Here is a 20281-nt window from a genome sequence, read left to right as displayed (position 1 = left end):
TTCACAGTATTAAATGCACTCATAAAATGCAAAACAGATTGGATCTACATCACCTTCACTCACTGTAGACATTAAAGCATTGCGTTACATCTGTGCAGCTGTAGAACATCTTGAGAGGACAAGAGGCTTGGTATGGACGCCACTGTTTTGATTCCCAGGGGTGGAATCAAATCTGAAATGACAATCCCTAAAATCACTTAACTTTCCCATTATTGAAGGTTAGAAGCTGATCCAAGCTAGTGAAAGACCAGTTACACTGGTTGACCATGATAGATCCTGTGCTGCTATCAGGCTACAAACAAATTCTGTAGACATTTGTCTCATCTCGTCATTCTGTTAGAAATTTTTCTTCATTAAAATAATATATAGTTGATGGATCTATGTAGTATTTTCTGTTCTCTCTCCACTGCCAGATCACTAACAAGATAAAACATCAAATGATTTCTTTCCCTCTTTGCTTTTATTTACATTTGACAAAAGTACAAAACGAGTACCTTGACTGGTTGCTGTTTCTGCTTGCCAGGGCATACCCTGAGTTTGCACACTTAAATAAACAATATTCTTTCTTCTCTTTCCTTTTCCCCTCCTTCCCATCTCTAAAGGGCTAGCGCTGAAATGATGCTTTAAAGCCAGTTATGGATTTGGACAGGAAAGTATGGAAGGTAAAGTTCTCTCAAGTGTTGACTTAAGCTTGCAGTTAGTAAAGTCATTGCTATTCTGACCTGGACAAGTTTTTAGTAGCATATCCTTCCACTCCTGCCAAATTAAGGTTGGTAGTATCTTTCAGGCTTCTCTTAACCCTCTTTAGGAACCATAGCAGGCTCCTCTTTATTCACTGTGAACTTCAGCTCTAAGTTACTTAGCCGTTGAGCACCTGGACACTGTGATTGTTCTACATGGTTCATGCTTAATAGTGGTGCAAAAGTGAAGAAACTTTATTCCATCAGTGTCTCATTTAGAACATTTCCACAAAGCTATGATGAAAAAAGCTCATGCAGATGAGTAGAGCATAGCTCTACTAGTAAGTAGAATACTATCAGTAGTCTAGTTATAGCAATCTTGAAATCAGAGCATTTACTCAAGTCCTCAGGTGGACCTTGCGGTCTCTTCTAAGCTTTCTGTAGCTGTGACAATATTACTTGCAAGACCCTGGATAGCTAGCAGTCCAGATCTGGAATGGCTTTGTAGGCTGCAGTCATTGCAGGAATCTGAAATATAGACACATTCTTCATTCAGTCAGTCCAGAAAGAGCACGTAGCTTTCTTTTTTAGCTTTCTTTCCAGTAAATAGGTTAAACCTGGGGCTAAAATAAGTGGGATGTTACCCACTAGACTGACTTTTTTTTTTTTTTTTCTTAAAATGTACCTAGCAAATATAAAGAGCTGACATGGCTAATGAGAGCAGAGGAGGAAACTGATCTCAATTGTCAATAAAGCTTGTCTTGTTTTGTTGTTTGCTGATGAAGGTTTTGCAGCTGAACAGTTAGGATTATCATTTTTCCTCCTACATTCTTTATAATCAGTATGACCTTTTTAAAAGTATAATGTTATGATTCACAAGGTATTTTTTGTTATTGTTAGAAATAACTTGGAAGTGTCTGTTTAACTCCCAGGGTATAGATATTACTTAACTAGCAGCAGGAATATAATACGCTGTTTCCTCATGTGAGAACTGAGATATATGAAACTTGGCTTTTTTTGGCCTTAAAAGTACAAGATTACAGATACATAAAAAGAAATTGTATGCAGATGTAAATAAGATTCAAAAGCAATGAAGTGACAAACTAGTGTTAAATTAGAACATGTTGTTACAGTATAAAATATTCGAAATTACTAGAATTAATATAGGCTTCACTGCAAGTCGGGAAGACTCGAAAGTATGGGGTCATATTTTAAGAGGTTTATAGAGTGCTTATAATCCACTGTTTCTTTTTTCTTTTTTCTTTCAGTCTTGCGCTTTGGACAAAATACAAAATTAGATGGATTTTTAATCTAAAAGTCTCTCTGTTTCTAAATAATATGCAATATTTGCCTGAATTTTTCTATTAGCAGCTGTTCTTGGCCACTATTGGTGTTAATGGCTATTAAAAGATTCATTTGTGTCAGAAGAAATTGCCTACCCCACATCAAAACAGGGGAAACTAGTGTAATCACTAGTCTTAATTTGAGATCACTTCTTACTCTGAAACCTGTGTTACTTTCCTGGGCAGAATCAGATTTTTACGAAGGTGAACATTGATCCATGACTTGAAAGTAGAGTGACTCTTAATGCTGTGTGATTGGTAAAAGCTAAATTAAGTGCAGAATATATACGACTTATATCACAACAGTTACCAGGCTTTGGTAACTCATGCTTCTTTTGAAGGTCATAAACTTTCCAGATTCAGGTGCAAAGACCTACAGAAGTGTTTTATTTACTTTCAGAGAAGGTGAAGTCCATGGAAATCCTCCTGTCCAGGCTGAGCTAGGAGACTTCTAGATTTTTAAGGCTCAAATTTAAGTTGGGAAGTACATTATCCTTGAAAGATAAATTGAGCAATTGATGTTCAGATTTAAGTTCAGGTTTCAAGTATTTCAAAGTTACAATTAAATTAATAAACCCAGTAAAGATAATACTTTCTATGAATGTTCTGTCTTTCAGATCACTTAGTCATCCTTTCTGGCTGATAATTTAAATATTGAAATTATCTAGAGAACATTCCATTCATGTGATATGGGCATTCATTAAGTTGTAAGAGGGAATTATCTTATAGGGTTACAATCACAGAAATACTGTTTCTGTAATCTACTTATTAACTTGAGCTGTTTAATAAGGCTTCGTGTGGCTATTTGAGAGGTCAGAAAACTTTTATCTGTTTGGTTCTTTTTAGCAGCAGTTTCCTCTTTTATTCAAAAGAGCTCCTAAATGAGGCTATCAGCACAGCACCAATACATGTGAAAGGACGTGCAACAGTCGCTTGGCAGGGAGGTGAGAGGGATGAAAAAGGAGGGGAAGAACGCATTCATCCTGTCGACCTTTATGATCAGCTGTTACATTACAGTAGTGATGGAAAGCCTTGGGCTAATGGTAGTCTAGGAACTGTAACTCTCTGGTAGTGGTGATTTTAACAAAACAAATATGCTCAGTAAGGAGAGGCAGCATATGGATGTGTGAAGTGCCACCATCAGTTGGAACTTTATCAGTCTAAATATTTTGATTTTGAAATACTTAAGCTTCCCGAGTTAGAAGCCTAGGGTTCACTTAGTCCTTCATTACTATTGTGGTGTTTCTGGTGGGTCATTCCGGACACATCTGTTCCTTGTGAAAAATTTCTGTGACAATTTTAGTGGAGGCAGAGATTTGCCTTCATGTCTTCAGTGCTGTGTTGCAGTAATGAACAACTGTTAATTTTTTTTTTAATGGCATAATTCTTTCTCCTAACAAAATTTATTGTTTTGACTGCTGAATCTGGCTAATATGTGGGAGTCACCTGAGCCTTGACAGCCTACGGGAAGCTTTCAGACTAGAGAAACTTGTAACTTCCTCTCTTGCCTTTTCCTTGGGAAAAAAAATCTTTCTAGGCAGTTGAATTCCTGCCTGAATAAATGCCAGGTAAAGAACTTGAGCTTCCTGTGGTCATTTTCTTCTTTCTGAAGTGTTGTTTTCAGTGGTTAAGTACAGTTTGGAGGGTGGAGGAGGTGGCAGCTTTTGTGAAGTGCTCTCTAAAAGGAGTGACTAATCAGATACAAGCTACATTCAAGTTGATTTTTATTACTGACAGTAGCTGGTCAAAACAGATAGGAGAAATGTGCACAACTAGCAGAGAAAACATTCAGACATAAACGTAGTCACACCAGTCCTGGGTGACTGGGATGTTGCTAAAAGATTGCCCTTAAACATATAGCTCCTAGGTTACCAGACCACATTCTCCCTGAGGGCAGCTGCTCTTGCACAGCCAGTCAGTCTCAGGCCAGACACTGCATTTTTTGGTTTGCTTTGTTCAAACCATTGCTCTTGACTGACTCCATCCTGACCTTGACCAGTTCTCACTCAGTCTTTTTCATTCTTACTCATGAACTACAACTTTGTATCAGCCTATGTGGTAACAGGAGATGGTGATTTTGAATATGCTACTTAAATAGTCTTTTTGTAAAAACACAGATTGAGTTTGTAGCAGATACGGAATTTTCAAAGTCACCTACCTGATTTAGTGGTGTGAATCTGTTGACAAATACGTTGTTCCATGCCTCCATTGTAGCACGTTAGTGCATTATGTTTCTCAATAATAATTAACACTACTTAATCAGAAGATCAATCAGTAGTATTGACACAGAGACTATAAGCAGTACCTTTGTTTAGAAGAATCCTGTGTTTCATCTTCAGGGTATGTTGCTACCTGATTCTTCTACACACCCTAAAAGAAATGTCAATACTTTGGTGAATTGAATTTGAAACAAAACAAAACAAAAAATTGCATCTGGAGATGTCTAAACCCTTTGGATTGCCTTGACAGGGAAAAGGTCAATTAGACTTTGTATTGGTTTTGGCTGGGATGGAGCTCATTTTCTTCATAGCAGCCAGTATAGTGCTGTATTTTAGATTTGTGACCAAAACTGTGTTGATAACATACCACCGTTTTAGGTGAGCAGTGCTTACACTGTGTCAAGACCTCGGTTTCTCATTCTGCCTGCCCCCAGCAAATAGGCTGGGAGGGGGGCACAACCAGGAAACCTAACCCAAATTGACCAGGATGATACTCCATGCCATGTAACAGCATGCTGAGCAATAAGAACTGGGGGGGGGGGGAGCTGTTTTCCCAAGGTAGCCACTACTCTGGGACTGACTGGGCATTGGGCTGCTGGTGGTGAGCAAGTGTTTTTGCATTGCTTGTTTTTTGTTGTGTTTTCTTTTTTTCCCCTTCACTTACTAAACTGTTTTTATCTCAGTCTTTGAGTCTTCTCACTTTTGCCCTCCTGATTCTCTTCCCTCATCCCACTGGGTGGGAGTAAGCAAGCAACTGGGTGGGAGCTTACCTGCTAACCAGAGTCAACCCATCACAGGCTTTCATTCAAAATAGGGTTTTTTCATATTAAATGTAACTCTTTATAGTAGTTACCATCTTTTTATCCTATATGAAATCTGTTTCCTCCTTCTGAATATTCCTTACAGAAAAATATTCTGATTTTGAATGGAATTTGATTGGATATTTCACCTTGTGATCATGAAGAAATGCAGGAAATACCGGATTTCTCCTGCTGGTAGAAATTGCTGAAAGGTTTCAACCAAAAAACGCATACTTTTTCTTTACAGGATGACATCAATGTCAGTAAAAAATCCACATGGAAGTTATCCCATTTCCAGTGATTTTACCACTCAGCTGATCAAAAGCAGCAAAGCTTGCAAGCTGCTTTTTTTTTTTTTTTTTTTTTACTCTAATGGCCCCTATGTTGTTTAATGTCACTATTTAAAATAAAAGGGTGCTAACATCAGAGAATTTTTCCATTTTCTTCTGATTGTGGTAAGAAAGCTTATCCTACTCAACTGTCTGTGCAAGGGATTTTTGTAGTCCCCTGCAGAATCATAAAAAGGGGTGGGTTTTTTGCAATACATCTTTTTCTAAGATTTTGCAAGCCACATTGAGAAATTTGGATACACCTTGCTTGTTAGAAGTAAAAATACTGAACTGTTGAACCCTTAAGGTGATTTTTTTTTTTTTTTTTTAAAGACCTCATCTTCTCCACTTCATTAAATTTTATTCCTTGTGCTCTGCAGAAGTCATTCTGTTCACATGCTGCTTTCAGGTTTTGGTCAGCTAATGGTCTGCTGTGTTTCATGCTACCTGATTTTCTTTAATTTGCGTGGTTCTGGTTATAATATGTTGAAATAAGTGAGTTAAACAGCAGAGATCATCCAGATGCATTTATTTGGTATGTTCAGAGATAATATTATTTGGCCAGCTAAAAGTGGGATTGGTTCTTTTCTTAGAGAAGTTTATGAAAAGAATTCAATCAAGATGATGTGTGCAAAGATACTCTTTGTGTCATGAAATCCCCAAAGCCACACATAGTTGGAGACTTGGAAAATATACTAGATAAGTATCACTGTATATTTACCTTGCTCTAAAACTTTTTTGAAAGCATCTGCTGATTCTTTTAATTTTCTTATATGTCCATCAATTTTTGTTAAACAACATCTTCAGGAGTTTTCTTGGAACATAATGAACATTCAGACCAGATCAGACTAAAATCTGTTTAGCCTAGTATTTTGTCTTTGATAGCAGTGATCTCCTTAATTTGTTATTTGCCAAACAAAATTACCAATTTGCAATGCTTTTGGGGAGATGGGAGAATACACATCCTAAAGTGAAGCTTTAAAGCATCTAAACAGGATAAAGCATGTTCGTCTGAAGGAGATCAAACAGCTGGCTTTAGTACAGTTCTTACCTGTAGCTAGATTGATTAAAATGAAAGTAAAATTAGATAATAATACGAGCATAATACGTGTTATTATTGACAAACACTACTAACTGTAACTCAGGATTGAGACTTTCTGTGACTTGTTCTAGCTGTTGTGAGTCCAAAGCAATGTTATAGGAATCATCCAATTTCTGCTATGTTCAGAAACAGTTTTTCTGTGGGGCAAATCCCAGCTCTCATCCTTGAACACGGAGAGGAGTTTTGCAGTGGAGCTGCTTGTACCCTAGTAGATTTAGGGGAGGTTTAGGGAAGCCTGTGTCAGGGGTGTTCATGGGCTGCAGAGTGTGGTTACTTGCAAGCTGTTGATCAGCACTGCCAGTGGAGACATTTAGCTGGAACAAGTACAAATTCCCACACAGCAGCCCACACTGGAGGATTTCTTCCCCCTCAATTTCCTGCTGCTTGAGCCACATTACCTTCAGGTTTAGCATAACAAACATTATCCCTGCCAGAAACAGAATGCTAAAATAGCAGCCTTTCACTGACAAAAAGACACAAAAGGACATTAGGTAAAAAAAAAAAAGTCTCCTTGTGATTGGAATGAGCTGTCATGCTGATAGATTTGATAAGGTTTTCTCCAGTCTATTAAAACTTTTTAAAGAAGTAGAGAATTAGTTTAGTATCAAGTGTATCTTTGCTGTGCATTAATTATGGGTAGGTGTTTTTCAGAACTTTTTATGAAAGCCAAGATGGGGTGGATAAAAAAGATTTGACAATTCAAAAAGAAAAAAAAGAAAAAAAATCCCCCCCCCACCCCCCCCAAGCCCAAACCACTTCTACTTTGAGACACGCAAATGACTAGTAATTTTTATCAAGCCTGGAATTTGACAGTTAATGCTTGACACTGACAACTAAGACAACATCCAACATGAATAGCCATATTATGGGTAGGACTGAAGATTAAATGAGGTTTTCATGAGTTTGAATTCTATTTGCATGCATAGAGAAGGTTTGGTATTTAACAATTATTTGAACCAGGTAGTAGTTCTGTGCTGAAAACTTCAATTGCTAGTTAACTTGAAATACATTTTTTTATCTTTGTAAGGCTATTGAGCAAATCCTTCTGAAAGACTTTTGTAGACATACAGAGGGCAAGGAGAGCTGGCACCAGAGATTTGTTAAAAGCAAATTGTTCCCGACCAGCTTGTCTTCTGTGATGAAGTGACTGGCTCAGTGGATGAAAGGAGAGCAGCAGATGTCTTTTTTTTTTCCCTTTACTTCAGCAAGGCATTCAACACTGTCTCCTCTAGCATTGTCATAGCAAAGCTGGGGAAATACAGACTGGATAGGTGGGCAACAAGGTGAGTGGATATTAAGGGTAATGGTCAGCAGTTCAAAGTCCAAATGGGAGCCAGTTACTATTGGCATTCCTTTTAAGTCAGCACCAAGGCCCATGCTATTTAACATTAAGAGCCTGGATGACATGCTAAGAGAGACCTAAGAAATTAATTGTGGTTGTTTAAGGGAAAAATTTAACTTTATTATATTTCTGAAGTTCATTTAGAAATAGATGTATTATCTTTAAAACTTACAGAAATACTTGACCTGAAATTACTGTTTATCTTGAGCATTTTTCCCATGCTTAGGTAACTTGCCAGTAAGAGATTTGGAACGTGCGATCACAAGGTCAAAATATTAGCAAATTGGGGGTTTTTTCTTTGTAATTTTCTTTATAATTTAATCAAATTTTATGTATGTATATGGAGTCTAATATTAATCATTGGTTTGAAGGGTTAGAAAACTGCTATAACTAAGCAAAGAATTTAAAGCTGGCCTGTTATATAAGTCAAAAGGATCATCTTTAATTTTAGATGGACATTAAAAAGGTGATTTATTTTCAAAATTCTCTTTTGAAGCTACAGTCTGTCTTTGTCACCTCCATTATTAAGGAGTGATGAGATAAACTGGAAAGTAACCTTAATTCCTAGCTATAATTAGAAATACAGTCTTAAGGCTTCTTTAACTATTCTTTCAGAAAACCCAGAATTTATATTAATCCTTCCCCTCTTAGTGTTTTTTATATTTGGCTTTTGTCACTTTAAACTGTTTTTTCAGTGAGACTTTTGAAGTAACTTGGGAATAGAAATAATGCTTATTATATAGCCGCTTCCCTTCTTCAGATCACTTTCCCACTTACAAAAAGCATCTGTGATGCTCCCTTCTTTCACAAGGATATGTTCCTTCTTAATTGTTCAGCACCTTTCTTTTCCCCTTAGAGTCCTTTAGTTTTTTATTGATATTTTAATTGTTCAGTGCTTTTGATTCTTAAGTGATAAGTGCACAGGCAGTTAACAAAACACAAAATAGTGAAGGAGAAAAAAGCCGTTCTTTGTATTTACAATCAGTGTTTCCAAAATTCTGTTGAAATAATTATGTTGTGATAGAGGTGGTCTTGTTAATGAACTGATTGTCATTATGCTTTTAACCTTTATTCAGTGACACAGGTCCAGTTTTATGCAGTTGAATGGGTACCATTAATACCTGTTTTCTTTAAATAAAAAGGTGGTTCATGTGATAGAACTTCTTAATTATTGTTGCTAATTGCATTTATTTCCTTCTCAGAAGGAGGTAGTTGCTAAATGCTGTGTTAGTGCATATACGAATAAAAAGTAAATGCTTGCATTTACAAATCAGTCACTGTAAAGTCTTATCACTAACATACAGATAAATCCCTGCACTGAACTGAAATACATTTGATATGGCTAATAGAATACTACGAACCTTTTATGAATGTGTGTTAAAACAAAACATGAAGACTAAATAATGGTATCTCTATAGACCAATTAGTTTCTTCAACAGACAGACTGGTTTCCATGCTGATTGATGATACTATCTCCATATCTTTCATGTACTGTTGGGTTAAGGATGTACTTTTCTCTTGTGCATGATAAAAGGCCTAAAGCAATGTCACCTGATTTCATGGGCTGCAAGACCCTCTGATATAGTTTGTGATCATAAGAACCAAAAATTTAAAAATTGGTCTGAGACGAGCTGCGGTGCTTCCTGCAAAGTGTTATTTCTTCAGTGTTTATGTCCATAGGCAAGTAATACTTATAGGTTCACTGGTCTAAAACACTCACATGAGGGCTGCTGCCCTTCTGCTATTTCTGCACCTTTGGGTCCCAGTAACGTTATGTATAATTATACAAGTCACTAATTGAATTTTCTAAGGGGAGAGGGGAGTTTAATTCCAATAGTTTATATTTTGCTACAGCAAATTCAAAATAAGATGTATATTTTGCTTAGCAAATTGGATTACCAAGCTGTGTAGCTATGGATTGATTTGGAAATGCATGTTCCTTTCCTCTGGGTAGACAACTTCAGATAAGATGACAAAAAGTATTATAGAAGAAAAAGCTGTATTAGAAGCAACCTTATTAAGCTACTTGTTTGAGTAACTGAAAATAAATCAGCAGTATTTTTCTTGCTTTTATATATAGCAAAATTAAACTGAAGAAACTCACTGAATTAAGCTTGATTTGTTTAGTTTCAAACTGAAGTTGGCCTAAATATACATGTTCTGCTGATACTAGAAATTAATATTAACCTAATACTTTATATTAAACTCAGTATAAATACATATTTTCCCCATGTGATCTGGCAGTATTTGCTCCACTTACTCAATGAGTGTGCAAATACTGTTAGATAGTGAAAAGCTGTGTGCTTGCCCTTAATAGAGACTTCAAAAAAAGCTGTTTAGTAAAATGACAAAATATGTAAACTTTTCTATCTTCCTTTCATGTGTATTTGAAAGAGAAAAGTCTGTAGTCTCAACTGCTGGGATCTGTTCTACAGAGCTATAGAAAGATATAGGCACTCCAAAAATGGATGGATCCCTGTATACCTTAGAAAAAGCAGCAACACAAGCATGTGACTCTTTCTGTTCAGTGAAGACTGTAGCCATGCAAAATTTGAGATCACAGACGCTTGGAGTTTGACATCTTGGGAATAATGCAAGTGCTTTCCTACTAAAAACAATTCAGAACGTCAGCTGACCCATACCCATATTTTGGTGGTGTTTATCTCATCTTGCAAGTGTTATAAAATCTCTTTCCTTAGAAGAAGTATGTGAAAAGCTGTTGAAAGTCTTCCATTGAGGAGCTTGTGTTTCTCACCTAGTAGATGAGAAGTCCTGAAATTTCTCAAACTTTTCATAGAGAAAGAAGGAGGGGGGGGAACAAACACCAAAAAAACCACCCACCCACCACCAAAACAAGGTGGTTAAGAGCAGTTGTCACGTCTTTGGTAAAAACTAAGCAAAGATGGAAAACAGGATTTCCAGACTCTAGGAAAGAGATGTTAACTGTCACATTTCTTTGAGTTTTTCTTAAGTGGCTCAGTGCAGATGGTTGGCATGTTTACACCTAAGTGGGTACTGTTCAGGCAGTTTTGTTGTTCAGTCATGGAACAAATTTCTCTGGAGATCTTGAATCGTAGTAGTTATGTCCTGAAGAACAGCTTAAAAAATTTGCAGGTTGTAGGGGATTTGTTCATAGGAATGATTCTCCAATACATCCAGTACAAGTGTTGCTATTCTTGCAGTGATACTAATATAAGGACAAGGCATAGTCAGTCATACCAGAAACCACCTACACATGCTCTAGATATACACCAGTGAATAGACTACTGACACATGGGTTCCTGTGTTGCTCATAGATTGGGGTGGGGTGTATTATTTTACTGATGTTCCATTGGAAAAGATTATCTAAAACTAGTTCTCCAAAACAACCTCAGAATAGCAGCTTCTGCAAGTCACTGCCCATAGAAAAATACAGCAGATCTTACCTGGAGAGAACATGATACTGTATTATCTAGAAAGAAAAACTATTATTATTATTTTGCCAAACTTCCAAGTTCTTTCTTCTCTGCTGAAAACAATGTGGAGAAATAGATACCAATCTTTGGCCACAAATCCTGGTATTTTCAGGAATATAGAAAATACAGAATGTTTTCATTCTGCAGTTTCCTATTGACATTGACAGAAGGTCAGCAATCTGTGTTAACTTCTACTCCTGAACACGTTAAGACTTCAGAAGATGCTTAGTTTTATAAACCTCTCCATGTACCCTGCTTCCCTTGAATTCAGCGGAAGGTTTGTGATCTTGTAAAGCAACAACAGAGTTAATCCAGTGTTGAGAGCTTTTAAAACTCTTATCTTAGAAAAGTAGCACTGATTTATACAAGAGGTTAAAGCCTCTGTAGATCACACCACCAAAAAAGGGAAACTTATTTCCAGTGTGGTGTTGCCCAGTACATGTGTTTATTGGAAAAGTTACCTGAACTGACACCAAAATAATCTCCTAAGAACTGGCTTTAAACGAGCAAATTATACACAAAATAACAATTAACTGAAAAATCTTGAAGTGAGAAAGTGTACAATATTTAAAGTTGTTCGGTTTTATTATCAGACTCCTCAGTGTCTGAAGAGAGGCCACTTGAAAAGATAAAGTTTCATTTCTGTCTCTGCAAATTCCAACTCACGGTATTCTCAGATATTCATCTCTTTAACATTAATGCCAATCGTTTTTTTCCTTCTGTAAATGCAGCCTTTTTGTTCCATGCAACAATAGACAAAACCGAACCTGTAGCTGTTCCACATCCTATATATCCGTTATTTTTTTTTATTACTGATGTGAAAAATGTAACAATATTGGTATACAGGAGGCCAGGGTGCTCTTTGCTTGATATTTCTCATATTGACTCATCACGTGTGAGTCCCTCCCCTGCCTCCACAGTTTGATACTAGTTGTGTTTTAGTTTAATAAAATTTTAAGGCAGTTTTTTATCTGAAGAGTTCCTGCATGTGCAGCTTTGTACTGTTGATCCACAGGCTATGTGGGGCAACCTTCAGTTTCACTCTTCATTGTTTGTTTGTTGTTTCTAAGGAAAGGAGTATTATCTCAAAAATTAGTCTGAATGGGTCTTTTGTTCTTTTTCCTTATGAAACTAATAGCAAAATAACCCTCAAATTAATGTTTGGGGTTTATTTTTTAACCTGGCAATACCTTTTAAGTAGACACACTTTTCAGACTAACAATAAAGGCAGTAGGTTTGTGTTTATTTCCACTTGTCTTTGTATGTAAGAACAACAGACTTTGTTGTAACAGCAAATTTGCTGTAGTGCTCAGTTCAGCTTCGTGGCTTGAACTGGTTTCGTACCTTTACCAGCATAATTCATTTAAAAGTGTTACTTACGTATTTGGTTTTAGTGCTGTGAAAAAAAGGCTCTGTTTGATTACAATATTTGGGGCAATTTAGAAAACTGGCAGCAACGGCGAGCCTAGTAGTTAATACTCTGTCTGTATTGGCTTTCTGGCTCTCACAGTGCCTTTGTATATGTCTAGACAACAAACTGCTAGATAACAAAACCCCTGTAAGGTAGATTAAGTTTTAAAGCTTGTGGAAGACACCAAGGGACTACTGTATTGTGAAAAGCTGAATTTTTACTAGTCCTTTGGCTGAAAAGGTTAAAGGGATAGGACAAAATTTTTTTTTTTTGTCCTACATGTATTTTAATACGTACCAGTTCATACTGATAACATGCAGCTTCCTCTTCAGAGTTTTCAGTTTGTACTGTGGTTCATATTATAAACATTGATCAGCAGCTCATTCCAGAAAGAAGATAATCCCTTCTGTTGAGAAGCAGTATAGAAAGGAGTACTGAAAAGACTGATCATTTGAAAGGGATGCAGTTCTGTTGAAAACTTGAAGAAACTACTACGTTGTGCGCCAGAGAAGAAACAGAGAAACTGCTAAGTTGATTTGGATGGTAAAGCTCAAGTTTTAGGAGATACGGAGCCTTGCTGGGACTTTAAATACTAAGGTTTAAATAAAGTATGTTGTCACATGAAACATGGCTGGTGCTCCATGTGGAGAAGGGTCAAAGTTAGATAGATCAGAGCAGCATAAAATAACTGTAGTAATAGTGTTTTGGGTGCATTTGTAAATGAAATGTTATTATAATAATTATAATATAGCAAAAAATGGTGAATTCATACAGACATCTCCTGCGGAGTCAATTATTTATTCTCTAGGGAAACAGTGTAACTTCCAAAGAAGGTTTATCTATATTAACATGATAGTGTGAAGAAGCTGTGTGCACTTGTGAACAGTTTAATTGATTTAGTAGAATAGCTTCCTGAAATGATGTATGAGCATAAGGCTTAAAAAATAATACATAGCTAAGTTACGTCCACGGCTTCCTTATATTCCCCAAGTATTATGTTGCAACACGGTACTTGTTTATAATTTGCTAATAATATGGTTTTTGTGAGAAAACAGTAACTTATCCCATTATCCAAAATGCAACTAGATGATAAACTAGCAGATAACACATCAGCTCTAGAACATAATCAATTAAAATAATTGTATTTAATACAAAGCATATATATATTTGGGTGTTCTAATAGTTTCTTTTGATATTGCAGGAAACAGCATACTCCATTCAGCAGCAGACAGTGTGACAAGTGCAGTACAGAAGGCAAGTCAGGCTTTGAATGAGCGTGGTGAAAGGCTAGGTCGAGCAGAAGAGAAGACAGAGGAGCTGAAAAACAGTGCTCAGCAGTTTGCAGAAACTGCACACAAGGTAAGATTTTGGTGGTACGAGGCTCTGAGTAGGTCAGTCGCACGTTCCTTTATTGTGAGGGGAGGAAGCTCTAGAAAGAATTGCAGTCAGTCACTGTTTACAAACAGCTTGCTGTTTTCCTTGATGCTCTTCCTCACTTGGCAGTTTTCTGGTTTATAACTTTGGTCCATAGGTCTGAGGTTTGCTGCATTGCCACTTGAATTGAAATTACCTATCTTCACCTTCCTGAAGCATATTTCAAATCCATCTTCCCACTACTGCTTGGAACTATTCCCCATACTTTGTGCAGCAGTATAGCGAAATTGTTGTTAATCGCCTCTGATAAGCAGTCATAGGTCTGTGACTGTCTGTTTCTGAAGAGGTATCTTTTTATGTCTGGAAATGTTAGTTATGAGGATTTTGAGGAATCGTTCAGTCTCAGGAATGTATGGACATTCTCTGTTCTTGGTGGAAGGTATTGATAGTACTATGCCTGTTGCTTCTGCATGTGCATTAATGGTACTGAGCTTCCATCTCTGTGACAGAAATTCTAGGCATCCACAGCATTCAGTTTGGTGGTAGAAAGTTTTCTGCACATGAGCAACCATTTTAGCATGTAAGTGTGATAGATTTGCTGCTTAGGACATGCATTAGGCTTTGTCAAGCTTATGCCAAACAGTGCCTGGCTACTGCACTAGCACTAGAAATCCTGGGTTGTTACCGTGCAGTTCTATACAAGCCTCTGTCTTATATAGTCTTTAAAATTCACAAACCAACTTATTTTAATTTTTACTGGGATAATCCTCTACTTTGTGGTCCATTTGGATTAGCATGGTTCAGCTTAGTGGCATGAGTATGGTACGAGTCTGCTCTTGGACTCTTCCATCTAAGGCCACCTTCTTCCCCCCTCCCCCAGTGATGATAACTACGCCAACTCAGAAAACCAACCTTATACAGCAGCTACCACCCCTTCTAGGGTAGGGGGCAACAGGTTTGGTGCTTTAGAGTAAAGCGTAGAGTGCTGCTTGGTAGGGAGTTCAAAAATGAAAAATGCCTCTGATAGTTGGGCCGCTATGAATCTTGATTAAGATTTGAACAGGTTTCATTAGTGTGTGTTGCCCTTTCATCTTCCACATGTGCAGAACAGCAGTTCCACAGATGAAGCCATGCTGTGAACAGAAACAAATCTTTTCAAACAGGTCGCGTTAGGAAAATCTTATTTTAAGAAACTCTCCAGATTAAAGTATGCGGTATTGTAATAAAAATACCATCCTTGATAGCCTATGCTGTACCATATTGAGAAATAAATGTTTAAAAAAATAATAATTCAAAACAAAAATTGAGGGGGAAGCAGCAGGAACAGTGGAGAAGCTAAAAACATCCACAATACAATTTTTTTTTTTTTTTATCAAATAAAAAATACGGGGAAATTCTCAATCAGGATTTTGTACATAGTCATTTGAGTTTACATGTCTCTATGGCAGAAAGCCAGAACAGTTTCTGCAGGAAATGCCTAAGTGAAGCAGACTAGAAAAGGGTAATTTCTAATTTAGACTGTGTGCTGGACTGAGATTTATGAAACCTTTCTGCCAGTCCAGTTCTACAGATTACCAGTCTTCCTTATGTGAGTGTGAAGGGCTGTGTGCTGTTGAAGCTATCCCAATTACCAGCTGCCTGAAACAGGAGTGTGACAGTCTTTCAGTGAATGATAGTTAAGGATTTGTAATAAATGCTTGGGTTTTGTCTTTTTAACAAGAAAATAGCATCTTTGTGTTTGAAGAAAACAAAATATAATTTAGTTCTCAGAGGACCATAAATGCTTATCATCTCAATGATCATAAGGATAACTTAGTAAAGTGGGGTTTACAATGCTTTTTCTTGCAATTTTTTCTGTATTGGTGCCCCAGGTCTTGAATTGTAGCTTAGAGGTGCTGTAGTCCTGCAATTCCTTTACTCTTATCTCACAAAAATGCAGAGGGCAGCCACCCAAGAATGTATTAGGTTAGAGACACACTTTTTTATGGTGGTGTGCTTTAGTTTGCAAGAGAGTTTTGTTGGGGTTTTGGTGGAGCATTTAGGAATAAGTACAGTGTTGCTTATTCTTAATATTCCTCTGGTTAAGTCTTTGAGGGGCAGCTGCTACTTGGACCTTAGATGTTGTTTGAACAGAAAAGAAAACATACTACTCCAGTGAAACCAGAAAAGCAAGGTCCAGCTGAGTGTTGCTCAAATGGCAAAACTGTAACTTTCTGGCAAAACAGTGACAGTGAAGGGAAAGGCACCAATTCAACTTACTAGTGTTTGTGAACACTTTGTGCAGCAAAGCAGAGTTCCCATTTTGGTTGCTTTATAGTCACAGCAAAGGGAACAACTCTGCATATCTGTGTGCAAAGAAGTTACGGATTTCAGGCATCTTTTGGAGAATTTGATTTACAAGCTTTTCTCATCCAGACTAGCCACATTAGCTTGATATAGCTATGGTTACATGGGATCTCTTTTTAATTCATTTTTTCTTTATTTTTCAGCTTGCCATGAAGCACAAATGCTGAGATACTGCCCAAAGTTGAAACCTTCCTGAGAAACTGGAAAGGCTACATTCAGCAGTTCTTACAGGAGATCCACACTTCTGTGTGCTTTTTTCTTCCAGTTCAGTGGAGATGCATTCTTTCAGTTTCTGTGCAGGAAAAAGTGTTGCATTTCTACCTTTTTTGACTTTTGTTCCTCTTTTGTAATATTGCTACACAGTCCTGCAGTACTTTCTACCTGTATTTCAGTTGTTACAGGAGTGAAAGCAAACAGGGGAACTGGACCAAATGACAAGTTGATCGGGATTAAAATAGTAATATTCTTTCCCATTTGTACAGAAAGTTATTTAACTGGTTATGGACGTATGTGTGGAAGTAAAATCCAAAGAAGGGGTATACTTTTCTTCATATTATGTAGCATCAGCAGGATGTGAATGTTGGAATTAAACACCTGGGGTTGTAACTATTGTGGAGAATAGGCTGCTTTGTCCTGGGAAACAAACGTGTTTCTTCTACCCAATGTAGGAAGTTTTGCATGTGCCATCACCAGCATTCAGAAGTGCATATCTGAATTTCATAGGGGAATCTGTTACCAGTGCTGCATTTTGAGTATTTCTATTTTCCCTTCAGGATTGATTATTTGAATAGTGTAATGAAACCTACAGAATGTATACTTGAGGTTTCAAAATAGAGGAAAAAAAGTAATTTTTACATCTATACACACATAGCTGTGCCTCAAACAGAGTCTAGAATTTAGCAATCTGGTATAAAATAACATTTCATTTTCTTTTTACCTGTGATTCTGTGGCTAAAGGTCTGTGTAAATGACAATGCAAAGGCCTGGGAAAATGAGAATGCATCATTTTCCAAGTCACCTCTTTTTCATAAATTCTATGGTAAGAATTTTTTTGAACACTTCAGAAATTTGTCTGATTAGAATGACTTTTGTGTTAGCTAGTTGTCTGATTTTTAAAATAGAGGCTTTCAAAAAGCATGTCTGGTACATAGAATCATAACTCCTAGTTTGGGTCTCAGTTTTCAATATATATTATCACTGGAAGGGTGACTCCCTACTTCACTCTGTATTCACTATATGCAATATATGCACTGTATTCTCTTACAAAAATAAGTAGGTTACTCTTTTCCTTCACAGCTGTTTTCTTAACATTTTAAAGATGTTCTAATATGCTTCTAGAATGAAGAAAAAAAAAAAGATGCTGCTTTTTAAAAAAAAAAAAACAAAAACAAACGGTTATCTAGAAACAGAAATCCTAGCAGAAGTTTCAGCCTTCATCTTCTGAAGTTGCCTGCTCTTCATTTCTGTCCTCATCTTACTGGAGAGCCAGAAAGCTGGCATTTTATGAATGTACTGTAGTTTTCATTTTCAATGTAGAATAAGATTTTTGCATTATTGATGACACTTTAAACAGTCTAAAATCCTCAGAGCAGTGCTTGTAAGAGAGATAAAAGCTTCTGTAGTAATTGAGAATATTTTAGTTACTGCAAGCTGAAGTAACTGAAAATCTCTTGGAAATACCCATTTTGTAAAAAGATGCTTGGTTTCAGGAAAACATGCTCATTTGAACTAAGGACACTGTCTAGTTAACTGATTGCATTCAAAGTTTACATCTGGTTTTTTGGTTTTTTTTTACTGTAATTTAAACTGTTTTGTATGAAGCTTTTTATTTATTTTCACACTGGGAATTGAGAGAAGGGGTAAATTTGTCATCTGTGTAGTACCATATGATCATTTAGATCTATTTAGCGTCAGCTCTAACAGTTACTACATCCAACACCGTCAGCTGAAAAGGAATTTGGCCACATCTGTTATAAGTCAGAACAGGCTCATTAACAACATGAGTTCTGAACACTCCATTGAGCTATGTACAATTAATGCTTGCCCCGGAAATGCCAGTAGCTTTCTGAGCACTGCTGTAATGACTATGGGTATTTTCTGCAAATTAACCAGGAAAACGGTCTCTCATTAGAAATTAAACTCCTACTAGAGACCAAATGTTAGGCTGTTTTTTAAAAATAGCTGCATTAGAAATTAGTCAGGGAGTCCATTTTTGACCACATAGCTATCTTCTGTTGTCATCTTTTCCACTCTTACTTTTTAAACTATATTCTGCTGCTAACCTCACAAGTCTTTCTCTTGAGAGAAAGAAGGAATAGGTTTTGAACTGCTGCCATCTAGCTGGGCTTCTAAGCTTGTCAATAATTTAGAAGAAATGTCTAAACCCCAAATGAGATAAACCTGAAAAGAATTAGTTGTTTAAATTCACATAAAAAGACATGGGTTTCAGGTGTTTACATGAATATTGGCTGGACAGGACAAGGTCACAGTTGCACTGCTAAGTTCCAGACATTTTGTGAGTTGAACTGTTCTAAAACATTACTTTAGTCCCACAGACAGTTTTTCAGCATATTTTTTTTTTAATACCCTCCAGTTAAGTGTATTGTGTTATGTATCATAACTCAGGACTTCTATCCAACCATCAAAAGCCATTTACTATGGGAATTCTGAGTAACCTAGTGTTATTGAATGAAGGAAAAGCGGTTTGTCTGTGTGTTTACTTTCTTCTTCCTGTTCATTAACTACAAGATTTGGTAGTTTTTAGGGAAAAAAATATCAGAGGTGTATAAATGTCTATCCAAAGGTAAATCTTACAGCATTGCAATTTCCTTCTGGAACTTAGCTTGTAGTGTATGCAACCTAGTATTATTAGATAGTCATGTACATAACATATACTATAATGCAGGTTAGTGTTTCATATGAAAGAATGTATTTGTAAATTGTAACAATATCAATAGTTTCTTTATCTTTTTAAAGTTCTGCAAAGAATAAAAATAATGTATTGTTAGACTTGAGTAATGTACTGCAAACTCTGTCTTAAAAGGCTACTTTTGTGTCTAGCAAAAGTTGTGCATTATGTGAAATATTAACAAAAATGTGCTCTCTAAAAAGTGATCTTAAAGGTAGGTAGGTTTTGCTATGATATGCCAGAATTGTAATACTTGCTGGTGTCTATTGTAACCAATTCCTTGAAAGTTCTCAAAGATGTAGAAATTATTTTGTGCCATTCTGGGGGGAAAAAAAGTGGGACCTGCTCTCTTGAGTCATTACTGGAAGCCCTGATTTTGTCATTAAATACTGTAACTGTGATCAAAAGAAAATTGTCCTTGGATTATTTGAGTTACCTATTCAAAATATGATTTGTAAATGACATTTTTATATTTCACTCTAGGAGAATTTTATTTCACTCTAGCAAAACTGAATAAAAATTGGTTTCTGCTGTAACGATGAAAACTTTCTCTAGAAAGAATACTGTCATTGAAAAAGAAGTAATGGGAACTAGGTTAATGGATTTCATGACCAAGCAGATTCCAAACAATGGTTAACACAGGTTTAAATTAGCATCGTACCTAAAGGCTGTGCAGGTTAAAAAGAACTTCTGTGTTAATTTGCTTTCAATTTGCTATAAAATGCTTATTCTCAAATTGTTACTGTCTTCTTTTGGCCATCTAATTTTATTGACAAATTTTTATCAAAACAAAAGCAGTTTTAATTGCCCTATGGGAGTAAAACTATAAAGGTAGAATTCTACACAGAAGCAATCCCATATATTTGAATGAGGGCAACTCGCAGAAGACTTGTATGGAATATGAACTGACTTTGCTGCCATCTCCTTTTTTCAGGCTTAAACGTGGTCCCTAAGATCCTAATCTCAAAAATG

General features: G+C 36.5%; 1 protein-coding gene across 3 annotated transcripts in view; it reads left to right on the top strand.

Moving 5' to 3' along the window:
- STXBP6 (syntaxin binding protein 6) overlaps positions 1 to 20045 on the top strand; it is a 119983-nt gene extending 99938 nt beyond the window's left edge. For 2 of the 3 annotated variants that reach the window (XM_052782515.1, XM_052782514.1), the window contains 2 exons: positions 13883 to 14040; positions 16545 to 20045. In XM_052782515.1, the coding sequence (XP_052638475.1) occupies positions 13883 to 14040; positions 16545 to 16568 (182 nt within the window). In that variant the 3' untranslated portion in view covers positions 16569 to 20045. Of the gene's footprint in view, positions 1 to 7; positions 131 to 13882; positions 14041 to 16544 lie in introns of those variants that run through there. The other variant, XR_008234481.1, reaches the window with a different exon arrangement.
- The last annotated feature ends 236 nt before the right edge of the window (positions 20046 to 20281 follow it).

Source organism: Harpia harpyja, chromosome 3, assembly GCF_026419915.1.
Source record: "Harpia harpyja isolate bHarHar1 chromosome 3, bHarHar1 primary haplotype, whole genome shotgun sequence".
Classification (NCBI taxonomy): domain Eukaryota; kingdom Metazoa; phylum Chordata; class Aves; order Accipitriformes; family Accipitridae; genus Harpia; species Harpia harpyja.
This window is presented reverse-complemented; position numbering and strand designations above follow the sequence as displayed.